This window comes from Chiloscyllium plagiosum, chromosome 4 (assembly GCF_004010195.1).
Source record: "Chiloscyllium plagiosum isolate BGI_BamShark_2017 chromosome 4, ASM401019v2, whole genome shotgun sequence".
Lineage (NCBI taxonomy): Eukaryota > Metazoa > Chordata > Chondrichthyes > Orectolobiformes > Hemiscylliidae > Chiloscyllium > Chiloscyllium plagiosum.
In genome coordinates this window covers 127830088-127857554 of record NC_057713.1, presented here as the reverse complement: position 1 = coordinate 127857554, position 27467 = coordinate 127830088, and the positions used below count along the sequence as shown (strand labels likewise).

At 41.8% G+C, this 27467-nt stretch overlaps 2 protein-coding genes across 9 annotated transcripts in view; both read left to right on the top strand.

The window, feature by feature from the left end:
• kcnb2b (potassium voltage-gated channel subfamily B member 2b) overlaps nt 1–27467 on the top strand; it is an 891048-nt gene that overhangs the window by 780568 nt on the left and 83013 nt on the right. The window lies entirely within an intron of this gene.
• The window catches only part of ncoa2 (nuclear receptor coactivator 2), a 304099-nt gene that overhangs the window by 220222 nt on the left and 56410 nt on the right, over nt 1–27467 (top strand). For all 8 annotated transcript variants that reach the window (XM_043689194.1, XM_043689197.1, XM_043689193.1 and 5 more), the window contains exons 6-11: nt 2899–3076; nt 4220–4408; nt 9520–9621; nt 9714–9854; nt 11616–11763; nt 13414–14689. In XM_043689194.1, the coding sequence (XP_043545129.1) occupies nt 2899–3076; nt 4220–4408; nt 9520–9621; nt 9714–9854; nt 11616–11763; nt 13414–14689 (2034 nt within the window). The remainder of the gene's footprint in view (nt 1–2898; nt 3077–4219; nt 4409–9519; nt 9622–9713; nt 9855–11615; nt 11764–13413; nt 14690–27467) is intronic.

Here is a 27467-nt window from a genome sequence, read left to right as displayed (position 1 = left end):
ATCTTGGTGAGATGCTCTTCTGAGGGACAGTGTGGATTCAATGGGCCGAAAGATATGCTTCCACGCTGTAGGGATTCAGTGTTTCTAAGAGACTTAGTGAGATTTGAGAAGATTTGTAGCTCGGGTTGCGATTTTGGATATAAGTTTGCTCGCATAGCTAGAAGGTTCATTTCAGTAGTGATAGACCCGACCCCACAACTAGAGAACTGAATCACTACTCTTAAAAAGTCAAATCTGGAGAAATAAATAAAACCAACTTCCAAAAAAATGAAACCGGACGGATCCGACAACCATGCTTCTACGGATTACCCAAAATTCACAAACCAGGAGCCCCCTCAGACCCATAGTCTCACTACCTGGAAACACCAACTTAGAGATTGGCCAAGGAGCGAGACCAAACGCTAAAATACTCGGTAGAAGGCTCGCACTACTCCATCCGCTCCACCCAAGAATTCCTGAAGACCATCAAAGACACCAAGATAGAAGAGGATGAAATAATGGTCTCCTTTGACATAACAGCCCTGTTCACATCCATCAACATCAACCTGGCCAAGGAAACACTGACTACACTACTGGAAGAATCAAAGACACATACACCAAACACCACCAACTTCATCAGCAAGGACAGTATCGTCAAGCTAGTGGACCAATACCTTACCACTCACTTCGCCTTCAATAACAAAACCTACAGACAAATCAATGGAACACCCATGGGATCCCCAATGTCAGGGTTCTTAGCAGAGACTATGCAGAGACTCGAACAAACAGCTCTGCCAACCATCCAACCCAATCTTTGGGTCCGTTATTTGGATGGTACCTTTGTCATCTCTAAATGAAACAAATTAGAGGAAACCTTCAAAGCCATCAATAATATCCTTACTGGTAAAGTTCACTAAGGAGGAGGAAAACAACAACAAACTGCCATTCCTAGATGTCGCAGTTGAGCCAATGGAAAACTTCAAACCAGTGTCTAAGGGAAAACAACACACACTGACCAAATGCTGAACTACAGAAGCAATCATTCCCAACATCTCCAAATGAAGCTGCATTAGAACATTATTTTAATGAGCCACCACCCACTGCAGTGCAGAGGAAAACCACCTATACAGTGTATTCAAAAAGAACGGGTACCCAATGAACCCAAACAAGCAGACAAAATACGTCCAGAAACCCTAGCCACACTCTTTCCTCTTCTCCCCCCCGCGCCCCCCTTTAAAAGACATCTCGGAAATAACTGTCAGACTACTCAGCTCCCTTGGCATCATGGTAGCCCACAAACCCATCAATACACTAAAAGAGCAGCTAATGAACTTGAAAGACCCAGTGAAAACTAACCTTCCAGCTCAGTGAGCAGACCTACATCCTGCAAGTGTATGAGTAGCTTCGATGTTGAGAGGTTTATTTCTTTGGAGGGGCATTAACCTTTGCAGCAAGTTGATGGGTTAAGCAACATCTGTGAATTTGCACGATTTCAAAAGGTTGCTTAGATATTGGGCAATGTGACTCATCGATGTTGTGTCTCCAAGTTTGAATCACCTCTGGGAATTTTCCTGTTTTTTTTTTGTTCTCCCCTGGATTTGCTCAGGTTTTTTGTTTTTACGTTTCTCAGGACATTATATGGCTGCTGCTGTGTGAGGGACATAGGGAACCATCATGCTTAGTTACACCATGATGCTGTGGCTTGTTTGCATCATTTTCTAAGTTTGTATGTTTACATTGACCATAGACCATGAGAAATAGGAATAGGAGGAGGCTGTTCAAGCCTGCTCCGCCATTCAATGGAATCCTGACTTAGCCAACATTTCTCGTACCCAGTTTCCTTCCCTTTTTCCATAACAAAGATGCAAGTCCAATATCGATCTTTTGAGCAGCATGTATAAGAAGTTCCTCAGTGTAACCCCCCCACCAACTCCCTTTCACTTTGCTTCTGTGTTTATTTCTTACTGAGCTACAATTCTGTGGGCACCGGGTTCCTCATCCAAATGATTGTTCCTCACTTGAGCCTAGATGATGCAGATGAGCAGAGCATCCAATAATAACAAAACTGATCCTGGCTTGCTCTCTATTGATGCGAACACTTATAGCAGCAAGAGTTAAGTGGTACCCTGAAATCAGAATCCAGCTATCCCATTCAACTCTGCATCACCCAGTGCAGTATTGTGAACACGGAGGGTGCAGGACCTCTAACTTGAGCTAAGATAATCTAACACAGTCTAGGTTCGGGATGGATTCCAGCATTGTCATGGTCTGCATCCCTCAAATGCTAACTGTTTGAACTAACTGAGTCAAGAAGTCCTCCTTATTGATAAGACCGCCATTTAATTGTGAAACTTTGTTTTCTATGTGCAACAGTCACCTATTGTGAAGAGGGGAGGTGGTGAGAGCTAGATTGGCAGTAATCAGTAATCTCGGGCTAATGTTCCGGACGTGTATTCAAATCCTACCATGATGTTGGTGAAATTTGAATTCAGTGAGCTAAGTCTGGAATTAAAGGCTAGTGCAATGGCAACTATGCAACCAATCTGGTTCACTAATGTCCTTCAGGGAAAACAAGTCTTGAAATCATTCATTTTAATTTAATTTATTATCTTCTGTATTTAACAAAGAAATAGAGTGTAAAGTATAACATGTCGGCATGCTCCGGTGCCGTTTTGAATTACAGAAGATATTAAGGATATCTAGAATATAACTAAAAACAGTTGTTCTTCCTTTCTTGTGCTCTGCTTGACATTGGAGGGATGGTCTCCAATGGAACTGAAAGAGCTACTGATATTTGAAAGCAATTCTCTCAACTAACCATGAACTTTAGCAGAATGAAGCATCATCTCAGTGTACTGGGAGAATGCACTAGCTGTTGAGTTTGAACACTATTGATATTGTAGTATTTATTCTTTGCAGGCTTTGGATGGATTCTTTTTTGTGGTCAATCTTGAAGGACATATAGTGTTTGTCTCTGAGAATGTGACCCAGTACCTGAAATACAACCAGGAAGAGCTTATCAACTCCAGTGTATACAGCATACTACACGTTGGTGACCATGCAGAGTTTGTGCGAAATCTTTTGCCCAAGTCTCTTGGTAAGGTTTTATTTAGTACCTCTACCTATGTGCAAAAGCAATCAGTGTTATCAATGAAAACTGGCAATGAAACTTCAGTGATGCCCTTGCTATTATCTAGTGAAATACCTTCTGATGGGAAGCTGGTTTGCAATGTGACTTTCTAAATTGGTAGTCAGTGCCTTGTGGCACAGGAGTTCGGCCCTGGGATCCACAAAACAAAACACGAGGTGTTGTGAATCACTGACCTATCCCCTTACCCAACCAGCTGGTTTCTACTTTGACCAACCATCATGCTACACCATGTGCCTGTTCAGAGTGTGACTTCTTGTGGGGTCATTCTGATTAAGGCAAAACTTTGACGTTGCTGATCTAATGAGTGGACAGCTGGCTTACTCTGCCAGTTAAATATGCCAATGCTGTGTGTCTCATTAATGGCAAATAAAGTGAACCAACAAATCAAAATATTACTGTTTTACATTGGAATATAGAAGTTAGGAGCAGCAGTACTCAATTGTATACCTAACGTCTTTGATTTAGTTTTAATTTTGGTTTGATTTTATTGTCACAAGTCGTCACAGTGGCTCAATGTACCGTGATGCAGTGAATAAAGAGTACTCCTTCGGCCCTCTTACCCTGCTCTGCCATTTGATAACATCATGGCTGATCCGATGGCCTCAGCTCCACGTTTCAACTTATCCCTGATCACCATCGACTCCCTTGTTAATCAAGAATCTGTTTACCTCCTGTCTTAAAGTATTCAATGATCCCACTACTTCTGTTCTCTGGAAAGAGTTCCAAAGGCTAATGACCCTCTGAAAACAAAAAAAAGCTTCCCCATCTTTAATGGGAGTCCCCTGATTTTTTTTTTAAACTTTTGCACTTTTATCAGTTCATGCCTCAGAATAAAATTGCCAGATGAAATGTATTCAATTTGTTTACGTTTCTTCCAATAATGTGAGAAAATGGGTTACTCGTAAACTCAAATATGCATGATGGAAAGGCAGTTTGAGCATTGTAATTAAATGAATAAACAGTGTAACATGCAATGAAACTTTTCAGTAGTATGCAACTCGAGCAAAACAGAGTATGCATTTGTTCTTGCAGTGTTAAGAAATGTTTTTCCTATTTCAAAGTGACTGTGCAAAACGTTACATTTTCCAGTGAATGGGGTGCCTTGGTCCAATGAAACTCCAAGACGGAACAGTCACACTTTCAACTGTCGTATGTTGGTTAAACCACCTGGTGACACTGAAGAGGAAGGGCATGATAACCAGGAAGCACCTCAGAAATATGAAACTATGCAGTGTTTTGCTGTATCTCAACCAAAGTCCATAAAAGAAGAGGGCGAAGGTAAGATTTCAAACTCTGTTGTGGAACCCTACCATCAGTATTAGAAATACCCAACATTTGAATATTTGTAAATGCATTACAACCCCCTCTCATTGCCTCCCATGCTGGTATAGACTTGTAGGGCATAAGTTTCTGCCAGTCATTCTTGCATTGCAAGTGCGTGCTGATAAATGCAATCATTGTCCAACAAGTCTGTTTCTCCACAGAAGGGAAAGAATATTAAGCTTGCATACCAACTAATGAGTGAATCACAACATACTTGTGGTAGTTTGGGGTCAGTCTCCCTGGTTGGCCTCTGGGCAGTGAGTTGCACATAACAAAGGATGCCTTTGAGTAGGAAAAAGGATGAACTAGTTTTTTTTTTAAAAAGCTGGATTAACTTAGAAAAATTTAAGTCTTGAAACTCGACTGTTTTAAATGCAATTTAATATTTTAAAAGCAAAATATTATTTTGGTGTCCGTAGTTCTGAAAGAGGCAGTTTACTGAAATCTTCCCTCCACTTTATTCCACTTTATGCAGAAGAGTTACTCAACCATATTGCATATCTGACATTATAAATGCTACTAGATGATCTGTAGTAAATAGCATGAAAATCAGTTGTAGAACACTTGACCTAAAATCCTACTGACATTTTTGCATCATGAAGTATAGAGATCCATTGCTATTTCTCCCTGAATTGCCTTTAAGACAATCATTTTAAAAATACTACACAAAAAGAAATTACTTTGTTCAAACTTAATTTAAGGCTTTATTTTTCAATCCTATTCCCAAATCAAAAAACCGAGTTTCAAATTAAAATGTTAGTTGATTTAAGTGTAGTGTAAATATTCACTATCATAATAACAAATTATAGTTTAGTTTTAATAAAAAAATCCAAAGCTCAAAAGTGCTGCAAAAATATTGATATTTATTTCAAGATATTGCAAATGAAAATGATGATTTGATTTGGATTTATTGTCATATGAGATTGTATTTAGAAACGTAATGTCAATTAAGATGGATGCTGGTTGCAAAGTGAACTTAAATTTATATAAATACAAAGCAGATTCAGCAATGTCTGTAATGAGAAGGAACCCTAACAAATTGGCTATTTAATTTCGCATTATTTCAAATGTAGATTAAAAAGAGAAATATATTCTCTGATTCTAAAATTAGAATACTTAATGTATTTTTAATGTACAAACTCATTAATCTGCAGTAAAGTAACTGTTATTGAGTTCCCATATGAGTTTCTCAGTTGATAGTGGCAGTTCATACAAACATATGGGTAATGACTCATGTACATCGATAAAGACCCTCTGGTCTGTTCCTCCCAATGTGATATCCTGTGTATTATAATTATTTTCATTTATTTGTTTCAATGATTGTTATAGTCTCTTCCAACCTCATTCATCAGGCAGAAGATATAAAGCTCAAACGCATGTACCAACAGATTCAAGAACAGCTTCTTCCCCGCTGTTATTAGACTTCTGAATGGACCCCTCAAATTTCAAATCTAATGTTGATCTTGTTTTTTGTGCACCTTCTTTGCAGCGGTAACTCTGTATTCCTCGCTCTGTTCAATCACCCAATGATCTTTGTATGGTATGATATGTCTGTACTACATGCAAAACAAAACTTTTCACTATACTAGGTATATGTGATGACAATAAATCCAAATCAAATCATCATTTTCATTTGCAATATCTTGAAATAAATATAACAAAATACTTTGTTAGATTAATTGGTGCTTGGTAAATTATGCTGTTGCTTTAGAGCCAGTAGTAATTTATAAATCAACAGTATCCTTATACAGCGACAGATCTCTGCTTCGTTTGATTATTGCAAATCAGTGGATGCAGAAGGAGAACGTTTTAAAAATAAATCATAGATTGGGAATTAAAAGGCACTATAGAAGAAAAATGGTTTTAGGACCATATAAAATTATGAAGGGAATAGATAAGGTAGAAGTAGAGACGATGTTTCCACTGGGGGGTGAAACTAGGTCAAGAGGGCATAACCTCAAAATAAAGGGGGCAGATTTAGGACTGAATTGAGAAGGAACCTCTTCACCCAGAGAATTCCCTGCCCAGTGAAGTAATTGAGGCTTCCTCAGTGTTTTTAAAGCAAAGATATTTTTTTGAACAGTAAAGGAATTAAGGGTTATGATGGAGGGTGGGTAAGTGGAGCTAAGGTCATGAAAAGATCAACCAAGATCTTATTGAATGGCAGAGCAGGCTCAAGGAGCCAGATGGCTTTCACCTGCTCCTAGTTCTTAAAGCTATGAAGGTGGAAAGGACTGAATTGAGAAGGTAGGACTCTCTTGCTATTGAGAGTCTCTCATATAGCTAGTGTTAAGAAGTGAAAAATAGTAAGAAACTTGGTCTTTGTAGGGGGCATGTGGAAATTTGAGAACATCGCCACAATTTCAGTCAACTTCCTGAGAATAGTGGGTTGCTGTGAGCCGTTAATGTTTAGAAACCACCAAAGTTTAAAAGTTGTTGCATCGCAAGTGAGGAAATGGTTTGCAGACCTGATTGAAGTTTGTAAAGCAGTGGAAAAGAGACTGTGTTTTGGAAACAGTTGAATTATTTAAATTTGGTAAATAATAGTGTTAATTAGGATTTTTAAGTGGAGGCAGGAACCAATAAGAATTTTCCTATTTTTACAGCGTTAAGAAAGAGAAAATTTCAACTCTAGGACTTCATGTCTGACAAATAGTTTTGATATTGTCAGTGGCCTTTGCATAAATGGTATTAATAAAGCTAAATGTGATGGTGCATATATCTGCAAACTAATCTTTTGCTTCTGGATCATGCCACCAAGAAATGTTTTTCCCCTACAAGTATGTTTGGAACCTGGAGAGAGCAGTATCAGAAGTGGATTCTATGGGGAAAGCAACAAACAAGAAGCTAGAGGAGAATGAGAAGAGAAGAAACATGATGGTCACAGGCTCACAGAATGTAATTTATGACTTTGACAGTGTAGTGTTAGGTGGACACTAGATTGGAAGGATGTTGCTAAAGAGAAGTGAGAATGCAGTTCCAAGGTAATTGAGTTCCAGGATTCTGGTGAGTATCAAAGTTGGAGATGAAGCAAGTGGTGGAGAATGAAGAAAAATAGCTTGATAACTTCAGTAGGGAGAGGTGATTCTTGATGAAAGTAGGTCTCTGCTGGAGGATAGAGATGAAATGGGAGAGCATTGGTAATAGGCTTTTAAGAAGGGTTAAGAACTCATTAAGAAATAGGCAGGAGGAAGAGAAGCAATGGAGCACTGCAACAATTTTGTTTTAATTCACTTGGGGGATGTGGGGGACACTAGTTGGGCCAACATTTATTGCCCTTCCTTAGTTACCCTTTTGAGATGGTGGTGGTGAGTTGCCACTGCTGCAGTCCCTGTGCTGTATGTTGACTCACAATACCGTTTGGGAGGGAATTCCAGGCTTTTGACCCAATTGCAGTGAAGGAATGGTGATGTACTTCCAAGTCAGGATGTTGAGTGAATTGGAGGGGACTTGCAGGTGGTAATGTTCCATGTCTTTCCAGATGGAAGCAGTTGTGGGTTTGGAAGGTGCTGTCTAAGGATCTTTGGTGAATTTCTTTGATGTAAAGTAATCTGTGAATCGCTGTCATTTTGACCCGTGAATTAGGAGCAGCAGTGAATGGTAGGGCCTTGAGTGTAGTGGACCAGAGGAACCTTGGCGTTCAGGTGTTCTCTAAAAATGAAGGAGGCTTTTGGCACACTCGCCTTCATCAGTCAGGGCATTAAGTATAGAAGTTGGGAAGTTATGTTGCAGTTGTACAGGATATTCTAAAGGAACAAATAAAAATAATAAGGTGGCATGAATTCATGGAAGAAGCAAGTGGGTTGTTGGGAAGCCCCTATGTGAAACCCTTTAGAGTCTCTCTGATAGATGTGAAACTGAAACCTGGCCCTGATCTTTGACTCGTGAGAACAAGGTTCAAATCATCATAGAGATCGCTATAAAGGCAGCCTCTATCTAATGACCCTGAAGGTGTATTTTGAAAAGTCAGTTTCTAATCCATTGTATAGAATTGCTCCTAATTTGAGACTAATTTGCAATCTCGAAACACAATGGTTAGTGTGGTAAATGACATGTCAAACTTGGAGCAGTTAAGTATGTTCAAGGAAGCTATGACTGAATTATGTTCAACCAAGTTAGAGTTTTACATAAATCTGTACAAACTGAATCTTGTTAAAAATCATGCAACACCAGGTTACTGTCCAGCAGGTTTATTTGGAAGCATTAACTTTCCAAGCACTGCTTTTTCATTGGGTAATTGTGGAAGAAGGAGCAGTGCTTCCAAATAAACCTGTTGGACTATAAACTGGTGTCGTGTGATTTTTAACTTTGTACACCCCAGTCCAACATTACCACCTCCACATTGTACACTGAATCTAGGCATGACTTATGTGAGAAGTTCCACTCCCCAGTGCTTATATCCCTTTGTTTAACCCAAGAATTTCTTAAATAAATGCAAGTGTGTCTAAGAAAATAGTTGGCCTGTCACAACTGAAATCTATACACTGTGAAATGCTTAGTTTGTTTTCCAATAGGTCATAGGTTTCCCCCCCCCCCCCCCCCCCCCCACTCCTTTTCCGAATCACCACAGAAGTGGAAGCTGCCTATTTTAAATATGTTCTCTAACAAACAAATGTAGAGCTGTCGGTTCACCAATAACTCCTCGTCAACATTTGTAAAACCTGGCAAAGATACCAGAGTCTTGACTGATGTTTGTGAATGACCCAACTAAGATGAGAGGCATTTACAATTATTTTGCTGATTCCAGATGTGTCTTATCCAGTGCCAAAATATCTGTTTATTGAATCATGCAGAGCATCTGCTTTGAAGGATAAGATCATACCGAAGGGACCAGATTGAACACAGCTCCTAGCACTCATCACTTCGTGATGACTGCTGTACTCCAGTTATCTTTTTACAATATTGGCAGAGTGAGGGATCTGATGGAACTTGGATGATGTGTGTATCTGAAACTAATAATTGCTTCAGAAGTAACTGGTTGAAAATGCTTTCTATATTTGTGTGAAAAATCTATCAGATTCCAAACAACATTATGATATTTAAATGGAATGTTTTTCTTTCTTCAGATTTGCAGTCCTGCCTGATCTGTGTTGCAAGGAGAGTCCCTATAAAGGAAAGACCACAATTTGCTAACACTGAAAGCTTTACGACAAGACATGATTTAACAGGTAAAGGAATGCAACTGCATTTTTAATTTCAAAGTTTGCCTTTGTGAAAGATTTGACTAATGTTTTTTTCTCCCCCTCTGAAAAAACCTTAGGCAAACTAATATCTCTAGATATAAATGCATTACGTGCATCAATGAAACCAGGTTGGGAAGACTTGGTGCGAAGGTGTATTCAAAGATTTCACCTGCAAAATGACAAAGAGATTGCTTTTGCTAAGAGGCATCATCATGAAGGTAAGGCATTTTGTAAAAAGGAGGCTATAAATTGAGAAAATGCTGAAAATGCATGGCAGATCCATCCGAGTTTGAAAAGCAAAAGGATAGATGAACAATGCAATCTTAGTCAGAACATCTGCAACTGAAATGTTAATCCAGATTCTGTTTTCCATTTGTTAATGAATTTCGGAGTTCCAGCATTTGGGTTTTTCCCTCTCCGGTAAAGCACTGTGTAAAATGTGTACATTGGAAAACGCATGATTAATTTTCCCAGTTTTCCTTACTAAAACCCCTCATCTGAAAGCTTTACTATTCTGTATCAATCTTGACTGCAGGGGATATTACGATACCCCCCCCCTTCCAATACTCCACCCGCTGCCATTGCCACCAACACCACAACCCAGTTTCTTGGCACAGGCATACTGTTGCCTTATATTCTCTCAACCATAACTCATCTGGCAACACTCTTGCCTCTGAATTAGAAGGTTGTAGAAATGTGACCCAATACAAGACTCCAGTGCAAGCTCAAGTCCAAGAATCCAATACAGTACTGAGGGAGTTCTGCACTGTTGAAGGTGTTATCTTTCAAATGAGGTGCTGAACCAAGATGCATTTGCCTTCCCAGTTGCACTGGCACTATTTCACAGAAAAGTCTGGTAGAGAACTCCAGTGTTCTAGCCAATATTTATATATCGTATCTATTCATAGTCATACAGCATGGAAGCAGACTTAAGTCCAAACTGTCCATGCTGACCATAATCCCAAACTAAACTAGTCCCACCTGTATGCATTTGGCCCATATCTCTCCAAAACGTTCTTATTCATGTACTTATCCAGTATGGCCTGCTGCATTTCCTACATTACAGCATTGACTATGTTTTGTTAATATTTCATTGGTTGTAAAGTACTCCTAAAATATTGGGTGATTGTGAAAGTCTCCATTGAAATCCGGGCTTTCCTCATTTTAAAGATTAATTGACACACATTAGGACATGAACCTGCATTTTTCTAGGCTTGTGAAGGTAATTAAGCAAATCAATGAAGGGTCTTCTAGCACAGTAGTAATGTCTCTGCCTCTGCGCCAGAAAGTCTGGTTCAGGTGCCACCCACCGTGGAGGTGTGTCAGAGCATGTCTGAACAGGTTATTAACATCTTATAAATTCAATGAAGACGTCCGAATTGAAATCCCACCTGTTCCAGGCGTGTCACAGCATGTCTGAGCAGATTGATTAAAAATATCTGTAACCTTAATGAACCGTGCAGGAAGCTAATAAGCATGTTTTCTTTAAATATAATTGAAAACGTTTAGAGAATTGTGTCTGCTCCAGTGTATGCAAAGATGTTGCATTTTTTAATCAGATGGCCACTTTTAGCACAACCTTTCAAACAGAGTGCTGCAAAGATAGTAGAGATGGAAGTTGTGAATGTTATGAAGGTAACAGGCCAGAAGGTTTCCTGATTTTTAGGGAGTTACTGATAAGTCAAGACTCTGCTGGCAAATATTAATTTACTTAGAATGTGAGAGGAGAAATTCCTTTTTCCTTCTACTAACAGCTGCTGGATAGCATGCTTGTGACTTTGAGCTTAACCTGTTGACATGTAGTGGTCACTGAGTGAGCTACTGAAGTGTGATAATGATCAATAGAATGGTATCCCAGAGTAAGTCAGTACTTTGATTAGAAAATAGATTTTTTTTTAAAAAAGCAATATACCTGATATTTCAAACACTTAGGACAAATTATGTGCTACTTTTCTTTCCTCAAATTCTCTGAATTACAGTGTTGAGGCTTGGACAGGCTCTGAGTCCTGTGTATCGGTTTTCATTGTCTGACGGCACGATGGTTGCAGCACAAACAAGGAGCAGGCTTATGCGCACTTCAAATACCAATGAGCCTCAATTTATCATGTCACTGCATGTTGTTCAAAGGTAAGCAAAAAAAATTCCTTCATGTTAATTTGAACTATTTATATTTCACGGATCAGTTTCAAAATCAAACTTACTGTTTAAAGTATGTTTAGGCATTGAAATTAAAATATGGCAGTAACACCAGAAGGAGCTAATATGATGCTTTTGTCTTTGTTGTGTATTATGTTGTGCCAGAGCCACATTTTTGAGTTTTATTATTGGCATCATAAGCATAGTTGCATTGCCTAAAATCCAGATTGTACCTTGTACCTACTCAGTGTCCAGTTTAGCTGAATGATGTAGGCATAATGGCTTCAGATTTGAAGACTTAGCCTCAGACTCAAGATTAAAAAGTAGGGCTGAATTTTATTTTTCCTATAGAGACAGGCTTGGGGGCGGGGTGGGGGAGAATGTGGAAGAGTTGGCAAAATGAAGGGGGAGGTATAGGAAGGCATGCCCATTGCTTTCCCAGAAGCATGCCACATTGAGAAGGATGAGGAAGATGGCAACTCACCCAGCTGCCTGTCTGGCCATTTATGAGTTGTCTTCTTCCCTGATTTTCCCCATGTCAGTAAGGGAGTTGCTGGAGTAGCAATGGCTGCTCCTTTTGCTGCTGAAGACCCCCTGATCCCTTTAGGAGAAAATTGATTAGCTGAGAAGTGAGGGCCTCCAATCATTCCAGGAATTCCACTGGACTCTGACTTACATGGGAAGGCCTGCCGAAGTTTCATCCTGTTGGGCAGTTTGGAGGGCATTTCTCTGAAATCAGGCCTTCAGAAATGGAAATCACACCCAGAAAGAATGGATATCACACGGGCACGTGTGTGTCAGATCCTGAGGCCGGGAGTATACCCACTGTCCCAACGACCAAGGTAAATGTGGGATGCAGGCAGGGTTGGGAAGGCATTACCCAATTGGGAATGATGGAGGGGCTGTGGGAAAGCTGTGCCTTACTGCAGGGAGGCTATGGGATCACTCTCACTGGCGACCCCTGCCTTTTGTCCAGTTTCTCAATGGTGCACAAATGAGTGCAGATTGCCCATGTGACGTTTTACCACTCTCTTGGATCCACACCTTTTCATCTCTCCTGGAGCTGCAATAATTGTGCAGGCAGGAATAGGCTCTTAAATAATCATGAATCACCACAGAGTCATAGAGATGTACAGCATGGAAACAGACCCTTCGGTCAAACCCGTCCATGCTGACCATATATTTGGGACTGGAAGATTGAGGTAGGGCCTTCCCACCCAGCAATGTATTCAGTAAGCAGTAGAAAGTTGGTGGGGATCTTTCGCACACAGATGCTTCCCACCTTCCAGCCTCTGTGGCCAGAATACTCTGCCTTAATTCTACACCATTAAGGTGTAACATTTTAACTTTGATGTTTTTAGCTTTCTGCACAGACCTTTAATTTTGTCACCTTTCGAGCTAAATTTTGATCAAAATAGATATGATGACTATCATCTTTATTTCTTTGCAAGATGCTTCTGTGATGCATTCCAATATTGGTTTAAATGATGAAAATGTGAAATATCCGAGTACTGTGGTCATAACTCAGTCAAATATTTAAAAATGCAAACACCTCTCTGTAAAAGAACTTTGATTTTAGTGGCATGCATGCCACATTTTCGTTTCAGTTGTATAACTTGTTTATTTTGTTGAAAACTACAGAGAACAAAATGTTTGTGGGATGAATCAGGAAACAACTGGACAAGGAATGGTGAAGCCAATGAATCCAAGTTCCAGTAGCCCAGCCATGGCAGGGGTTTCTGCTGCAGCAACCGGCCAGGAGATGACGATGAGCAACAATACAAGCTTCTCCATGAATGGCCTGAAGGAGCAAACAGGCATGGGACAGATGCCAGGAAACAGGTTTGTTACAGGTGGAATGAACCATGTATCGGGCATGCAAGCAGCCACTCCTCAGGGTAGTAACTATGCACTCAAAATGAACAGCCCATCAAGAAGTAGCCCTGGTGTAACTGTGGGGCAGCAGACTTCCATGCTTTCTCCAAGGCATCGTGGAAGTCCTGGAATGGTTGGAAGCCCTCGCATCTCAGCGAACCAGTTTTCTCCCATAGGAAACATGCATTCTCCAGTGGGAGTTTGCAGCAGCACAGGGAATAGCCATAGCTACTCCAGCAACTCCCTTAATGCACTTCAAGCCCTGAGTGAAGGCCATGGGGTATCACCTGAACTGAAAGTGGTGACTTCACAAAATTCTCCGGGAGGTATCAGTTCTTCATTGGTTAAAAAGGGGAGCATGGATTCCAAAGATTCTTTTGGATTGTTGAGTGAGCAAGTCCAACCAGAGAACGCAACTGGACAGTCGGACAGTGGACTTTCTGGGGAGCAGAAAGAAAACAGTGAAAGTAATTTAAATCCATTTGGTGGTGCAGAAAGGACTGATGGGCAAAGCAAGGGGCATGACGGCAAAGGCCACACAAAACTCTTACAATTGCTGATCACTAAATCTGATCAAATGGAATCTTCCCCTTTGCCAAGTGCCACTGGGGATTCGGTTAAGGACTCCACAGGAAATTCGTCAGGACTACTGTCTACTTCAGCGGTGACATCATCCACAACCAACACCTCCTCTTCACACGGGCCCTCGCTGAAAGAAAAACATAAAATTTTGCACAGACTTCTGCAGGACAGCACCTCTCCTGTCGACTTGGCAAAGCTGACAGCTGAGGCCACAGGTAAAGAACCCAACCAGGACACGAGCAGTTCAGTTCCTGGTGCAGAAGTAACTGTTAAACAGGAGCAAATGAGCCCTAAGAAGAAAGAAAATGCACTACTTCGTTATTTACTGGATAAGGATGATACAAGTATGCATAATATTAAGCCTAAACTAGAACGGCTGGATAGCAAGTTAGATTCCTGCATGAGCACTAAAACAGTCATGAAGTCTGAGAAGGAAATTAACTTTGAGCCATCTGAACAGGTGAGTGTGACCGTTTATATGTTTCAATATTTAAATATGGTAGTGAGAAATTTCTTAGTAATTTTATTTGGATTTGGGGTTAATGGATAATACTTGTGTTAAAATGAGAAATCTTATGAGCTATTTCATACATGCTTTGTACAATTCAGCCAAGTCATTTAATTGCTATCAAGTGTTTGGACGGAGGAGGTGGTATTTTATGCCCCTTTATGTGGTTGGCCGGGGGTGGTTTCTTCAGGTTTAAAGTGGGTTTTGCTGCAGAGAAGTGACAAGGCTCCTGAACTGCCAGAGATTAGAAGGCTTCTTGCTATATTGTTCACTTGCCCTTCAGCTGTTCACTACCTGACAACCAATCATAAGGTGGTTGGCAGGTAGAAGGCCTTTGTCACTGATGACTGGCATCTAGTCTTTAAACCAATCAACTTAGTTACTGGCTGAATGTCAATTTATACACACCCTTGGCTCCAACTTTTCTGCACTTTCTCCTATCACTGCTAAAAACAGCAGCAACACAAATAGTGCTTAAAATGAGGGTCCATCTACTTTCTTTTACAAAAAACTCCAGTGATTGTGATTGTAACAAGGTTAGTCAGGTGGACCTCATAAAATGTGAGTTCACTAATTGGACCAGATTAACAGCCCCAATCAGCAAGCCTTGACTGACAGTGTGAACAGGATGCCTGTCATTCCTCTCTTTATCTGAGCGCTGTCTCTGAGGGAGCTGGATCAGTGTCAAAGACTCTCCACATTTAAATAAAGGGTCACTTGGTGATGGGATACTGGCCTCTGTGGCGTTATGTCAGTGATGAGAGAAAAGCACATTCCAGAAGAAATTTGCAGTTGTTGGTTTTGAGTTGAGGTAAGCATTTCTGGCATCATGCCCTTCTTTGGAAAGTTAGACCCTGCCATCAAAGACTGGGTCCAGTATGTGGAAAGAATGCGCTATTTTTTCTGGGCAAATGACATTGGGGCAGATAAAAAGCAGCAAGTAGTTTTCCTGACAGTGTGTGGTTTTCCTGACAGTGTGTGGGCCTGCACACTTTTCAGTTATTGGGAGCATAACCTTCCCTGAGGCAGAAGATACTAAAATCTTTCAAGAGTTGGCAGATATAGTTAAGCAAAATTAAAAAACCCAAGCCGCCTCTAATTCTGAGACACTATCAATTTTATTTGGCAATTGGAGAACTGGGGAATCTGTTTGGGGAATTTTGACTAGGTCAAAATGGCTGGCAGAGGCATGTGACTTTGGTTTAACCTATAATGAGATGCTGAGACATTATTTGGTATGTGGGATTAATAATGTAACCATGCAAAAGCACCTACTAGCTGAAGCCCAACTGGACTTCAAGCTTTGTCATTGAAAAATGTGATAAGTGGAGCATGTGATTTTCAGGGTATTCCGAAGCAGGCACCCTCGCCAATCCGACTGAACTTGGGGAACACAACTTGAGTGAAGGTAATTGCATAGCCTCACTCAGGGCATACCCTGAACAGACGGACTCTAGGTCAACACACAGCAAAACCCCAAAACAAAGCCAAGCCTCACTAAATGGTTAAAATCTTCTTAGGGTTTGCCAACAAGCCATTGTAGTTGCTGCAGGACTTGAGACAGCAAAGAGTCCCAGTATACTTAAAATGAGTTAGAGAACTCCATAGGCCGGTATCCAGGAAAGTGTGCACCCTGGAAAGTCCAGCTACATCTGGTTTGGAACAGTTAAATTGCTTAGCAACATCCATATCAGAACCAACCAAAATAAATGTCTGGTTAAATGGTCACCCGGTTCTGATTGAGGTTGATACTGGTGCGGCTGTATCAATGATTGCAGAACCAGTTTCTCACAAAAGTCACTCTGGACTCCAACCCTTCAGTTTGTATAAGACCTTGACTAGACTGAGAACCTGTACCAGGGAACCTTTGCAGATTAAGGGTACAACTTTGATTTTGGTCTGTTGTGAGGAGCAGCTGGTATAGTTACCACTGATTGTATTGGAAGTCTCGATGGGGCAAAATTGGTTGAAAAGGATTCACTTAGACTGGCTCTTACCATAGGATTTGTACCAATACATGAGATTGCCATTTGAGTATTGTCAGCTTGTACAATATTTCCTGAAGAAGGGCTTCCTGAAGAAGGGCTAATGCCCGAAACGTCGATTCTCCTGTTCCCTAGATGCTGCCTGACCTGCTGCGCTTTTCCAGCAACACATTTCCATCCATGTACAATATTTCAGCAGAAGATGGATAACGTTTTACAAGGTCGACCCCAGGTCACCACTTATCTAGATGATGTGCTAATAACAGGGAAGACAAATAAGGAGCACTGCAAGAACTTGGACATAGAACTTTGGCGGCATGGTGGCTCAGTGGTTAGCAATGCTGCCTTATAGCACCAGGGACCTCGGTTCGATTCCCGCCTCGGGCGACTGTCTGTGTGGAGTTTGCACATTCTCCCCGTGTCTGTGTGGGTTTTCTCTGCGTGCTCCGGTTTCCTCCCACAATCCAAAGATGTGCAGGTTAGGTGAATTGGCCACACTAAATTGCCTGTAGTGATAGGTGCATTAGTCAGAGGGAAATGGGTCTGGGTGGGTTACTCTTCGGAGGGTCGGTATAGACTTGTTGGGCCAAAGGGCCTGTTTCCACACTGTAGGGAATCTAATCTAGTCCTTTGTTTTTCCGAGGTGGGCGTATGCCTCTGAGGGGAAAATTATATGTTCCAGGCACCCCAAGTGACCTACTTGGGCTACAGATTTGACAAGACCGGGTTATACCTGGTTGGAAGATAAAGTGAAGGCAACCAAAGGTGCCCTGGCTCTTGCGTCTGTACCGGAGCTTAGGTCTTTCCTTGAGCTGGTGAACAATTACAGAAAGTTCATACATAATCTGGCCTCCATCCTGGCCACTTTGCATCAACTCATAGCCAAGCCATAGCTTTTAAGGAAGTGATGAAATAGCTATCCATCCTCAAAGGTGTGTTGGCACACTATAATCCCAAACAAGATCTGGTGTTGACAAATGATGTCTCCCTGCACAGCACTGGGGTAGTATTAACTCATTGGTCTAGTGGAGAGGAATGCTTTATAGCATATGCATCCAGGACTTTGGCAAGTGCAGAGCGTAAATATGCCCAGAGCAAGAGGAAGGTTTTAACCGTCATATTTGGAGTCAACAAGTTCCACCAATACCTTTTTATGGAGGTAAATTTATAATAATAATGGACCACAGACCCCTACTGGGCCTACTTTAAGAGGACAAGGCAGTGCTGCCCATAGCTTCAGGTCAGATTCAGCAGTGGGCTCCAATACTAAGTGCATGTAATTACAAGTTGGAACACCATCCAGGAGGCCAATTAGCAAATGAGGATGCATTGAGCAGCCTCCCACTGGCAGGTACACCACCAGTGGTACTGCCACTGGAAGATTCCATAATGGTTTTAAATTGTCTGGACATACTTTCAGTCACCGCTGACAAAATCAGACTTTGGATGTAGAAAGATCCGGTCCTGGCAAAACTGAAACAGCTAGTGCTGATTGGGGAAATCAAAGAGTTGTGACAACCCGAATTGTAGCCATTTTGGACCTGGAGAGTCCAGATCACAGTAGAGAATGGCATATTATTATGGGGAGCAAGAGTGATTGTCCCAAGTAAAAGCAAGATATTGACTGAATTCCACCAGGGTCATCCAGGGGTTTTCAGAATGAAGATGTTAGTGAGAAGTAATGTCTGGTGGCTAGGATTGGATGTAGACATAGCCACATTGGTAGGGCTGTGCCCAGACAGCCAAAAAGGATAAAAAAATGCCTCCAGCAGCTCCACCACATTCGTGGGAATGGCCAGGTAAACCCTAGACTTGGTTAGACATCAACTATGTCGGTTCTTTCATGAGCTCCATGTTCTTGGTCATTGTGGGATGCCCACAAGTGGCTGGACATGCACAGAGTTCATTCGTCAAACATAGGGACAGCAATAGAAAAACTACACACGTCTTTTGCAATACGCAGACTCACAGAAGTGTTGATCACAGATAACAGGCCATTGTTTTCCAGTAGGGTTTTTGAGTATTTCCTAAAGTCGAAAGGTATTCAACATATAAAGACAGCTCCATACTATCCATCATCCAATAGTCTGGCAGAAAGAGCAGCCAATGGGAGGCTGCTCAATGCATCCACATTTGCTAATTGGCCTCCTGGATGGTGTTCCAACTCGTAATTACATGCACTTAGTATTAGAGCCCACTGCTGAATTCAACCTGAAGCTATGGGCAGCACTGCCTTGTCCTCTAAGTAGACCCAGCAGGGGTTTGTGGTCTGTTGATTTTATAAATTTACCTCCATAAAAGGCAGGCTTGAAGAACACCTTTATTAGATACCAAACTGTCCCGGTTCCTATTTGATAAGAGGACCACCCCACATGCAGCTACAGGGACAGCTCCAGTGGAGTTGCTAATGGGGAGGCGACTCCACATCAGGTTAAATTTTTTAGAATTAGATTCCCTCCAGTGTGGAAACAGGCCCTTCGGCCCAACAATCCACACTTACCCTCCAAAGAGTAACCCGCTCATACCCAGATCCGTTTCCCTCTGAGTAATGCACCTAACACTGTGGGCAATTTAGCATGGCCAATTCACCTGACCTCCACATCTTTGGACTGTGGAGCACCCGGAGGAAACCCATGCAGACACTGGGAGAATGTGCAAACTCCACACAGACAGTACCCCAAGGCTGGGATCAACCCGGGTCTCTGGTGCTGTGAGGCAGCAGTGCTAACCACTGAGCCACCATGCCGCCCCAGAAGTCTTTTTTTTTTTGTCTCATGTCCAGAAGTCCAATCAATTGTTAGATTTTTTTTTAAAAGGATTAGATTACTTATGGTGTGGAAGCAGGTCTGTCGGCCCAACACGTCCACACTGACCCGCCGAAGAGCAACCACCCAGACCCATTCCCCTACATTTACCCCTTCACCTAACACTACGGGCAATTTAGCAGGGTCAATTCACCCAACCTGCACATTTTTTTTTTGGACTGTGGGAGGAAACCAGAGCACCCGGAGGAAACCCACGCAGACATGGGGCGAATGTGCAAACTCCACACGGACAGTTGCCTAAGGCGGGAATTGAACCCGCATGTCTGGCGCTGTGAGGCAGCAGTGCTAACCACTGTGCCACTGATCATGCTGGAACTGGGGGTGAGGGTGAAATGGCATCAGGACTGACAATGCCACAGACAATACTCTGCCAAGCAAGGGAGACAGTTTACTTCATGGGATAAAGTTTAGTGTAGGAATCATGGGAATGGCCCTGCATGGGTAAGAGGTATGGTCAACACAAGATTGGGTCTGGTGACACACAAAGCTAGGGTAGATGCAATGAGCCTGAACAAACACGTGGAACAAATGAAAGCTGCAAAGTCGCAAACGGTGAGGGAATGAAACATGCCTGGCTCCTTGACAGCCTTTCTAACTGGTCTGGAACTTGTGGGTTCTCCCTCTCTGTAAAGCGTTGGAAGTACCTCTGAATCTGAGATTGACACACGGGTGTCACTACCTCAATGCCTATGCTGCCTAAAAGGAAATTTTTTGAGCTACTGCGAGCATAAGACGCAAAATACTGCACGTTACATGCTGCTCATATTAGAGACAGCTGGAGGAACCTGACGCAGTGCCGAAATGTTTCAGGAGGAGCTACAAAAAAAACCCAGCCTTCGTCCCCAGACTTGGAGGAGGAGGGATGTAGTGATTGTAACGAGGTCAGATTGGACCTCATAGAATGAGTTCTGATTGAACCAGATTGACAGCCCAGTCAGGGAACCCTGGATGACCGATTATAAACAGGAATGTCAGAGGTGCTGTTCACTGAGAGCTGGCTCTGAGGAAGCCTGTCCTCGGATGCTGCCTGAATTGCTGTGCTCTTCCAGCACCACTGATCCAGAATCTGAGGAAGCTGGTTCAGTGGCAAGGACTCTCCAGGTGTGAATAAAGGGTGACTTGACAACTGATACCAACCTCTGGTGTTATTTCAGTAATCCTTTAACAATCCTTGATTTTTGTTCAAAAATTTGTTTTTCTCTTTTGAGTCCACAATCCAAATGTGGAAAATATTTTTTTGAAAGCCTTTGCGGCTGTGATTTCAGTGTTGCTTGTGACTTTCCAGCTGTACTACAGGGTGAATTTCTGCCCCTGAGCACTTTGATCCTGGAGAAGATCCACTGCTGTCCAGAAAACCATCCTGAGGAAGGTAGCAGAACCTTGCTCGCTGTCCAGCCAGCAAGTGAGCTCCCCCCTCCCCAAAAGAGATTGGTCATGTGGTTTTGATCTCTGGGGGTATACTTAACTTTTATTTTAACTGGGCAGGTTTTCCTGTTAGAAAAAATTGATTTGTGCTCTGGGTGAAATAAGCCCTAATCTTGGGAAATAGTTTGCCAAAGTTTCTAATACTTCAGCATTATTTATGATTTGGAGAATTATCTGGAGTTCCATATGGTTTAAATGTATGACCTCCATTGAAAAAGGATGACAAATGTTGCTACTCATTATTTTCATTTGTGTAAAAAAAGCTGTCTATCAACATGTGTAAAGCTTTGAAGTGATCACCCTTTCTAATGTTGACTGACTCCCATGTACACAGTCATACATCTTATGTACAAGACCACTTTTTTAGATTTTTAAAGTGTTAACTCTCAAACATGCTGTTTATAGTAGATCCATATGCAGATTAAACAATTAATGGCTTAAATTAACAGGAGGACCATGCCAACAGATTGTGACACAGAATAGTTTTCGAAATTGAATATTCAATATCCTGTGAGTTCATTACATTCAGTACTCTTTAGTACTGGTGCAGGCATTAGCTTCCTCACATTTCTATCTCCTTCACTTAAAGGTACCTTTTCTGATTAGTATGGTTCCACACTAATCATCATCTCATTAAATTCCATCACTCCATTCTTCCCATTAGCCCCCCCATCCCTCCAAAGAAAGGCTCATTGTCCGCACACTCTCCATTTGAGCATAAACAGAAATATTAGACCACAGTGAGATGGGGGTTATTAAATTAGAAGTGAAGCCCTTTGGCTTTACCAAATATTCATGCAGCGCACATAGGATAGAGCTTAGGAGATGGATAACTTGATGTTTTTCCTTTGTATTTGCGAAATTATGGATAATGGAACCATTCTAGTTGTTGTGACTCATTGAGGGCAACAATACAGAGAAGACCCAGAATGCTGACCCTAAACACCATTTTTGAGGCTAGATTGGAGTAACCTGAATTTTACATAGACAGGAAAAATTGTCTAAGCTTTAAATAACCAAGGCATCCCTAACTTCATGCCAGGCAAATCTTTTCCTTTTTAATCTTTTGAGAGCGCTGAGTTATTTACCTTCCTACGCAGTCTTTCCACTTTCACCTGCCTCAAGAGATAGACCCTCCAATTACCACTGACCTTTTCAGATATTATAGACTGTTTCCAGGTCATAGAACAATACAGCGCAGAACAGGCCCTTTGGTCCTCGATGTTGCGCTGACCTGTGAACTATTCTCAGCTTGTTCCCCCTACACTATCCCAAAATCATCCATGTGCTTATCTAAGGATTGTTTAAATCTCCCTAATGTGGCTGAGTTGACTACCTTAGCAGGTAGGGCATTCCACGCCCTTACCACTCTCTGCGTAAAGAACTTGCCTCTGACATCTGTCTTAAATCTATCACCCCTCGGTTTGTAGTTATGCCCTCTCATGCAAGCTGACGTCATCATCCTCGGAAAAAGTCTTTCTCTGTCTACCCTATCTAATCCTCTGATCATCTTGTATGTCTCTATCAAATCCCCCCACAGCTGCAGTCTTTCCAATGAGAAAAGTCCCAAGTCTCTCCACCTTTCCTCAAGACCTTCCTTCCAGGCCAGGCAATATCCTGGTAAATCTCCTCTGCACCTTTTCCAATGCTTCCACATCCTTTCTGTAATGGGGCGACCAGAACTGTACACAATATTCCAAGTGTGGCCGCACCAGCGTTTTGTATAGTTGCAGCATGATATTGTGGTTCCGGAACGCAATCCCTCTGCCAATGAAACCTAACACCGTATGCCGCCTTAACAGCACTATCCACCTGGGTGGCAACTTTCAGGGATCTATGCACATGGACTCCAAGATCCCTCTGCACATCCACACCACCAAGAATCTTTCCATTGACCAAGTAATTTGCCATCCTGTTATTTTTCCCAAAGTGCATCACCTCACGTTTAGCTGCTGTCATGATAGCAAGTGTTTTCTTGGTGGCAGCCCAACCCCCTCTCCTACCCATCGACTCTCCTCCCAGTATTCTCCCTTATTGCCACAACTATTCAGTATTCCCAACCCACGTTGCTACACTCTGAATTCTTGAAAATCTGATGCTAAGGACTATCTTTCCAATGCTGCTAGTGTTTAGTCATATGGCCCTAAGCTTGGGAAACACCTCATCGACCTGTTTAATATCCTTCTTAAAACCCCACTCTTTCCCTAAGCCTTTTTAGCCATCTGTCCTATTATCTGGGTGCTTGTTCTTGTCGAACTAACCTCTCTGTGCTTGGAGTGTTCTTCTATGTTAAAGGTACTGCAGCATGCCAGTTGTTGCACTCTTTTTCCCTAAACCTTTTTAGCCATCTGTCCTATTATCTGGGTGCTTGTTCTTGTCGAACTAAACTCTCTGAATGTGCTTGGAGTGTTCTTCTATGTTAAAGGTACTGCAGCATGCCAGTTGTTGTTGATCTATTGTGCTGTTTTAGTATCTCATTAATTTGTCAGCTTTTTTAAATCACCTTGTGGTATTACCCAGAAATCAAAATGCTGAAGTCCACTATTACTCCCCACACCCTTGCTGAGGCTCTCTATATTAATTCTTCTATTCCATTCTTTCAGTCTTTTATCGACAGTAATTCTGAAATATGCAGTGTTAAGTCTCCTTTCTGACCTGAAAAAAATGCACCTCTTTCTGCTTTTCAAACCCAAATTTTGCTTTGCAGAAAACATTGATTTTACATATTTTCTCTGGAACTAAGTGTTGTGATGTTTGCACTCTGTGGTCTTTGTTATCATACAGCTATTAATAATGTCACATTGCATAATATATACATTAGTCACATATAAGATTTCGATCTAGTTTGGTTTTTTACATCACATTTATGCTGCATAATAATTTGGGTAATAGATTTCCACATGACAACTCAAAGATTTAGTACAACCCATATAATGAGTAGTTTCTACTGCTGATGACGATGCTGGCCTGCATATAAGGATCTGAAAGCAACCATTAGTTTCATAATACTCTTTGAAATTTAATTTCAAGAATGCCGAGGCACGCTCACTCTCTGGCACTGTTTCAATCTGGTTGGAAATGTTAAAAGAATGCTGCTATTATGTGCAGCCAAGCTCTTGTGGAGGTCTGGGGGAGTGAGGGTGGTCGATAGGACATTCCATAGCTCCAAGGTTTTAGCATTGTTACCTGTTATTGTGTCAAACCACTGCGATACAGCATCAAATAGGTCAATAATGCTGCTGTGCTGTTGTTGAATGGTATTTTTCTTGTCATTTTTGTATGAAAGCAACCCTGTAATTACATTTCTAGAAACTTCACATTAATTTGTCTTCTATTTGGAAATTGTAATTTTTTAAATAGGAATTAACATCTTTTTATGATTCCCAGGTTCCTTTGTTGTAACTATTGGTTGTCATGCATTATGAAGGTTGTTTGCTGATGTAGCTTGTAGGGGGTAGATTTTGCGGTTCCTTATGATTAACCCCCCAATCTCTTGTCTGTTTGACATTGTTGAGGTGGAAGTCTGCTTGTATATACAAATTGTAATACAAATTCCTAGTACTTGGGTTAGCCTGGTTGACAAAAACGTGGCCTATCTGGTCAGTCTGCTAGTGTTTTCCAATCAAGTTAGGAAGGCGTCTACTACTAATTCTTGCCATGGTCCTTTCCTTTGAAGGAAAATTTAAGATAAGAATTTCATTTAACCATTATTGCTTGTATTAAGTGTCCAAACATTTAAAGTTGCTACAGGGGGACTACAGCTATGGTGAGGGCGGAGTCAATACTTAGTGAAATGAAAATATTGGAAGTGATTATACTACAACAGGAAAGACTCTCATTTATAGCCCGAAAAATCTGTTTTAGAATCATCTGTCTCGAACACAAACATGTTTACTCTTCACTGTGACCTGAACCATGTCAAAGAGCAGGTCAGTTTAGAAACATTGAATAATGGGTAAACAAGTAAGGTTGTCATCTCTGAACACATGTGCTAGTCTGGCCTGATTGGGTGCAATGGAGAAAGTGTAACAATGAACAAAACAGTCTTTCCTAATTCATTATTTCTTATGAAGGGATTGGAGCTCTATTTGTATCTCATGATATCCATGTTAAATAACTTGCAACAAAGCAGATGTGTTAAATGTTAAGTCACATTAAAACTATAAGATTTAGAGAAATGTGTTCTATAAAGTTGAATGTGACATGAAATAGACTGATATGCAAGTGGCTTATTAACGTTGTTAATACCATTACTTGAAAATGTTAAAATATATTTGAGTAAAGCAACCTAATAGGAAATGTTTATTCTTAAAAATTTGACACTTAAAGGAACTTTCTCAGGGATTTGTCCTTTTGTGTTCTACACCATGTTCTTAACTATGCCTATGTGCCCAGGAATAATTTCTGAAATTGAAGAATCCGATGATAAAATGTTCATTTTTAAATTGGGCGGCATAGTGGTTAGCACTGCTGCCTCACAGCGCCAGAGACCCGGGTTCAATTCCTGCCTCAGGTGACTGACTGACTGTGTGGAGTTTGCATATTCTCCCCGTGTCTGCATGGGTTTCCTCCAGATGCTCCGGTTTCCTCCCACAATCCAAAGATGTGCAGGTCAGGTGAATTGGCCATGCTAAATTGCCCGTAGTGTTAGGTACTGGGTAAATGTAGCGGTGTGGGTGGGTTGCGCTTTGGCGGGTCGGTGTGGACTTGTTGGGCCGAAGGACCTGTTTCCACACTGTAATGTAATCTAATCTAATCTAAATTGCTGTGTGCTTTCTTTTCCCTAAAGTAGTAAGTTAAAGGTGAAATACCATTAAAACTTGACCTATTTTGAGCTAATTCTCGGGTGCTAAATAGCAGAATACAAAATATACGTCATTAACATTCTGGGGGCTCCATTCACTGGACCTTCCAAATAAATACTATAATTGCAAGGGAAAGTCAGAGGCTAGGAATACTGTGTTAACTTCCCTCTTGTGTCCCTAATGCCTCTCCACCATTTGTGGGCGGCACGGTGGCACAGTGGTTAGCACTGCTGCCTCACATTTTAATTCTCAGTTTACTGATCTTAATGAATATCCAGTACAAACTGCTTTGAATATATTGAATCATTTTAAGTGTTGAGTTCTTACATTATGGCACAGTGGTTAGCACTGCTGCCTCACAGCGCCAGAGACCGGGTTCAAATCCCGCCTCAGGCGACTGACACTGTGGAGTTTGCACATTCTCCCCCTGTCTGCGTGGGTTTCCTCCAGGTGCTTCGGTTTCCTCCCACAGTCCCTCAAGTTGTTGTCCATGTAGGTACCAATGACATAGGTAGAAAGAGGGATAGGGATGTAAGGCAGGATTTCAGGGAGCTAGGGTGGAAGCTGAGAGCTAGAACAAACAGTTATCATCTCTGTTTGTTATCCGTGCCACGTGAGGCAAGGAATAGGGGGAGATATCAGCTGAACACGTGGCTGCAAGGAAGGTGCAGGAGGGAGGGTTTCAGGTACTTGGAAAATTGGGACTTATTCTGGGGAAGGTGGGACTTGTACAAACAGGTCGGTCTTCTCTTGAACTAGAGGAGTACTAATATCCCGGCTGGTGCTATTCGGGTGGGTTTAAACTAGCTCAGCAGGGGGATGGGAACCAGAGGTGTAGTTACGGTGCACAGGAGGATGAGAGTAGGAAGGACAGGGACATGATTTCAGGGTCACAGGAATGTGCTGGCAGACAGTGAAGTTTGAAGTGTGTGTACTTCAACGTCAGAAGTATCCAAAATCAGGTAGGTGAGCTTACAGCATATATAGTTACCTGGGATATCGATGTTGTGGCCATTTCGGAGACATGGATAGAGCACGATGAGGAATGGATGTTGCAGGTTCCAGGGTTTAGATCTTTCACTAAGAGCAGGCAAGGTGGTAAAAGAGGGGGAGGCGTGGCCTTGTTAGTCAAGGATAGCATAACGGTGGCTGAGAGAACTTTTGAAGACTCCTCTCCTGTTTCTAACCTCAGCCCACACTACCTCAGTAGATGAGAGGTCACACGGCTTGGAGTTTTTATAGGCCTCCGCAGAGTTCCAGGGAGGTGGAAGAGAGGATTAGCAAAATTATCCTGGGTAGGAGTGAAAGGAGCAGGGTGATCATTATGGGGACTTTAACTTCCCCAGCATTGACTGGAAATGCTGTAAGTCCAGTACGACAGATGGATCAGTTTTTGTTTAATGTGTACAGGAGGGTTTCCTGACACAGTATGTCGAAGGGCTGACAAGAGGGGAGGCCACACTGTATCTGGTGTTTGGTAATGAACCACGCCAGGTGTTTAATTTAGTTGTAGGTGAACACTTTGGAGACAGTGACCATAATTCAGTTACGTTTAGTTTAGCGATGGAAAGGGATAGGTACATGCCACAGGTCAAGAGTTACCGCTGGGACAAGGGCAATTATAATGTGATTAGGCCAAGAATTAGGATGCATAGAATGGGGTAGCAAAATGCAGGGATGCAGACAGTGG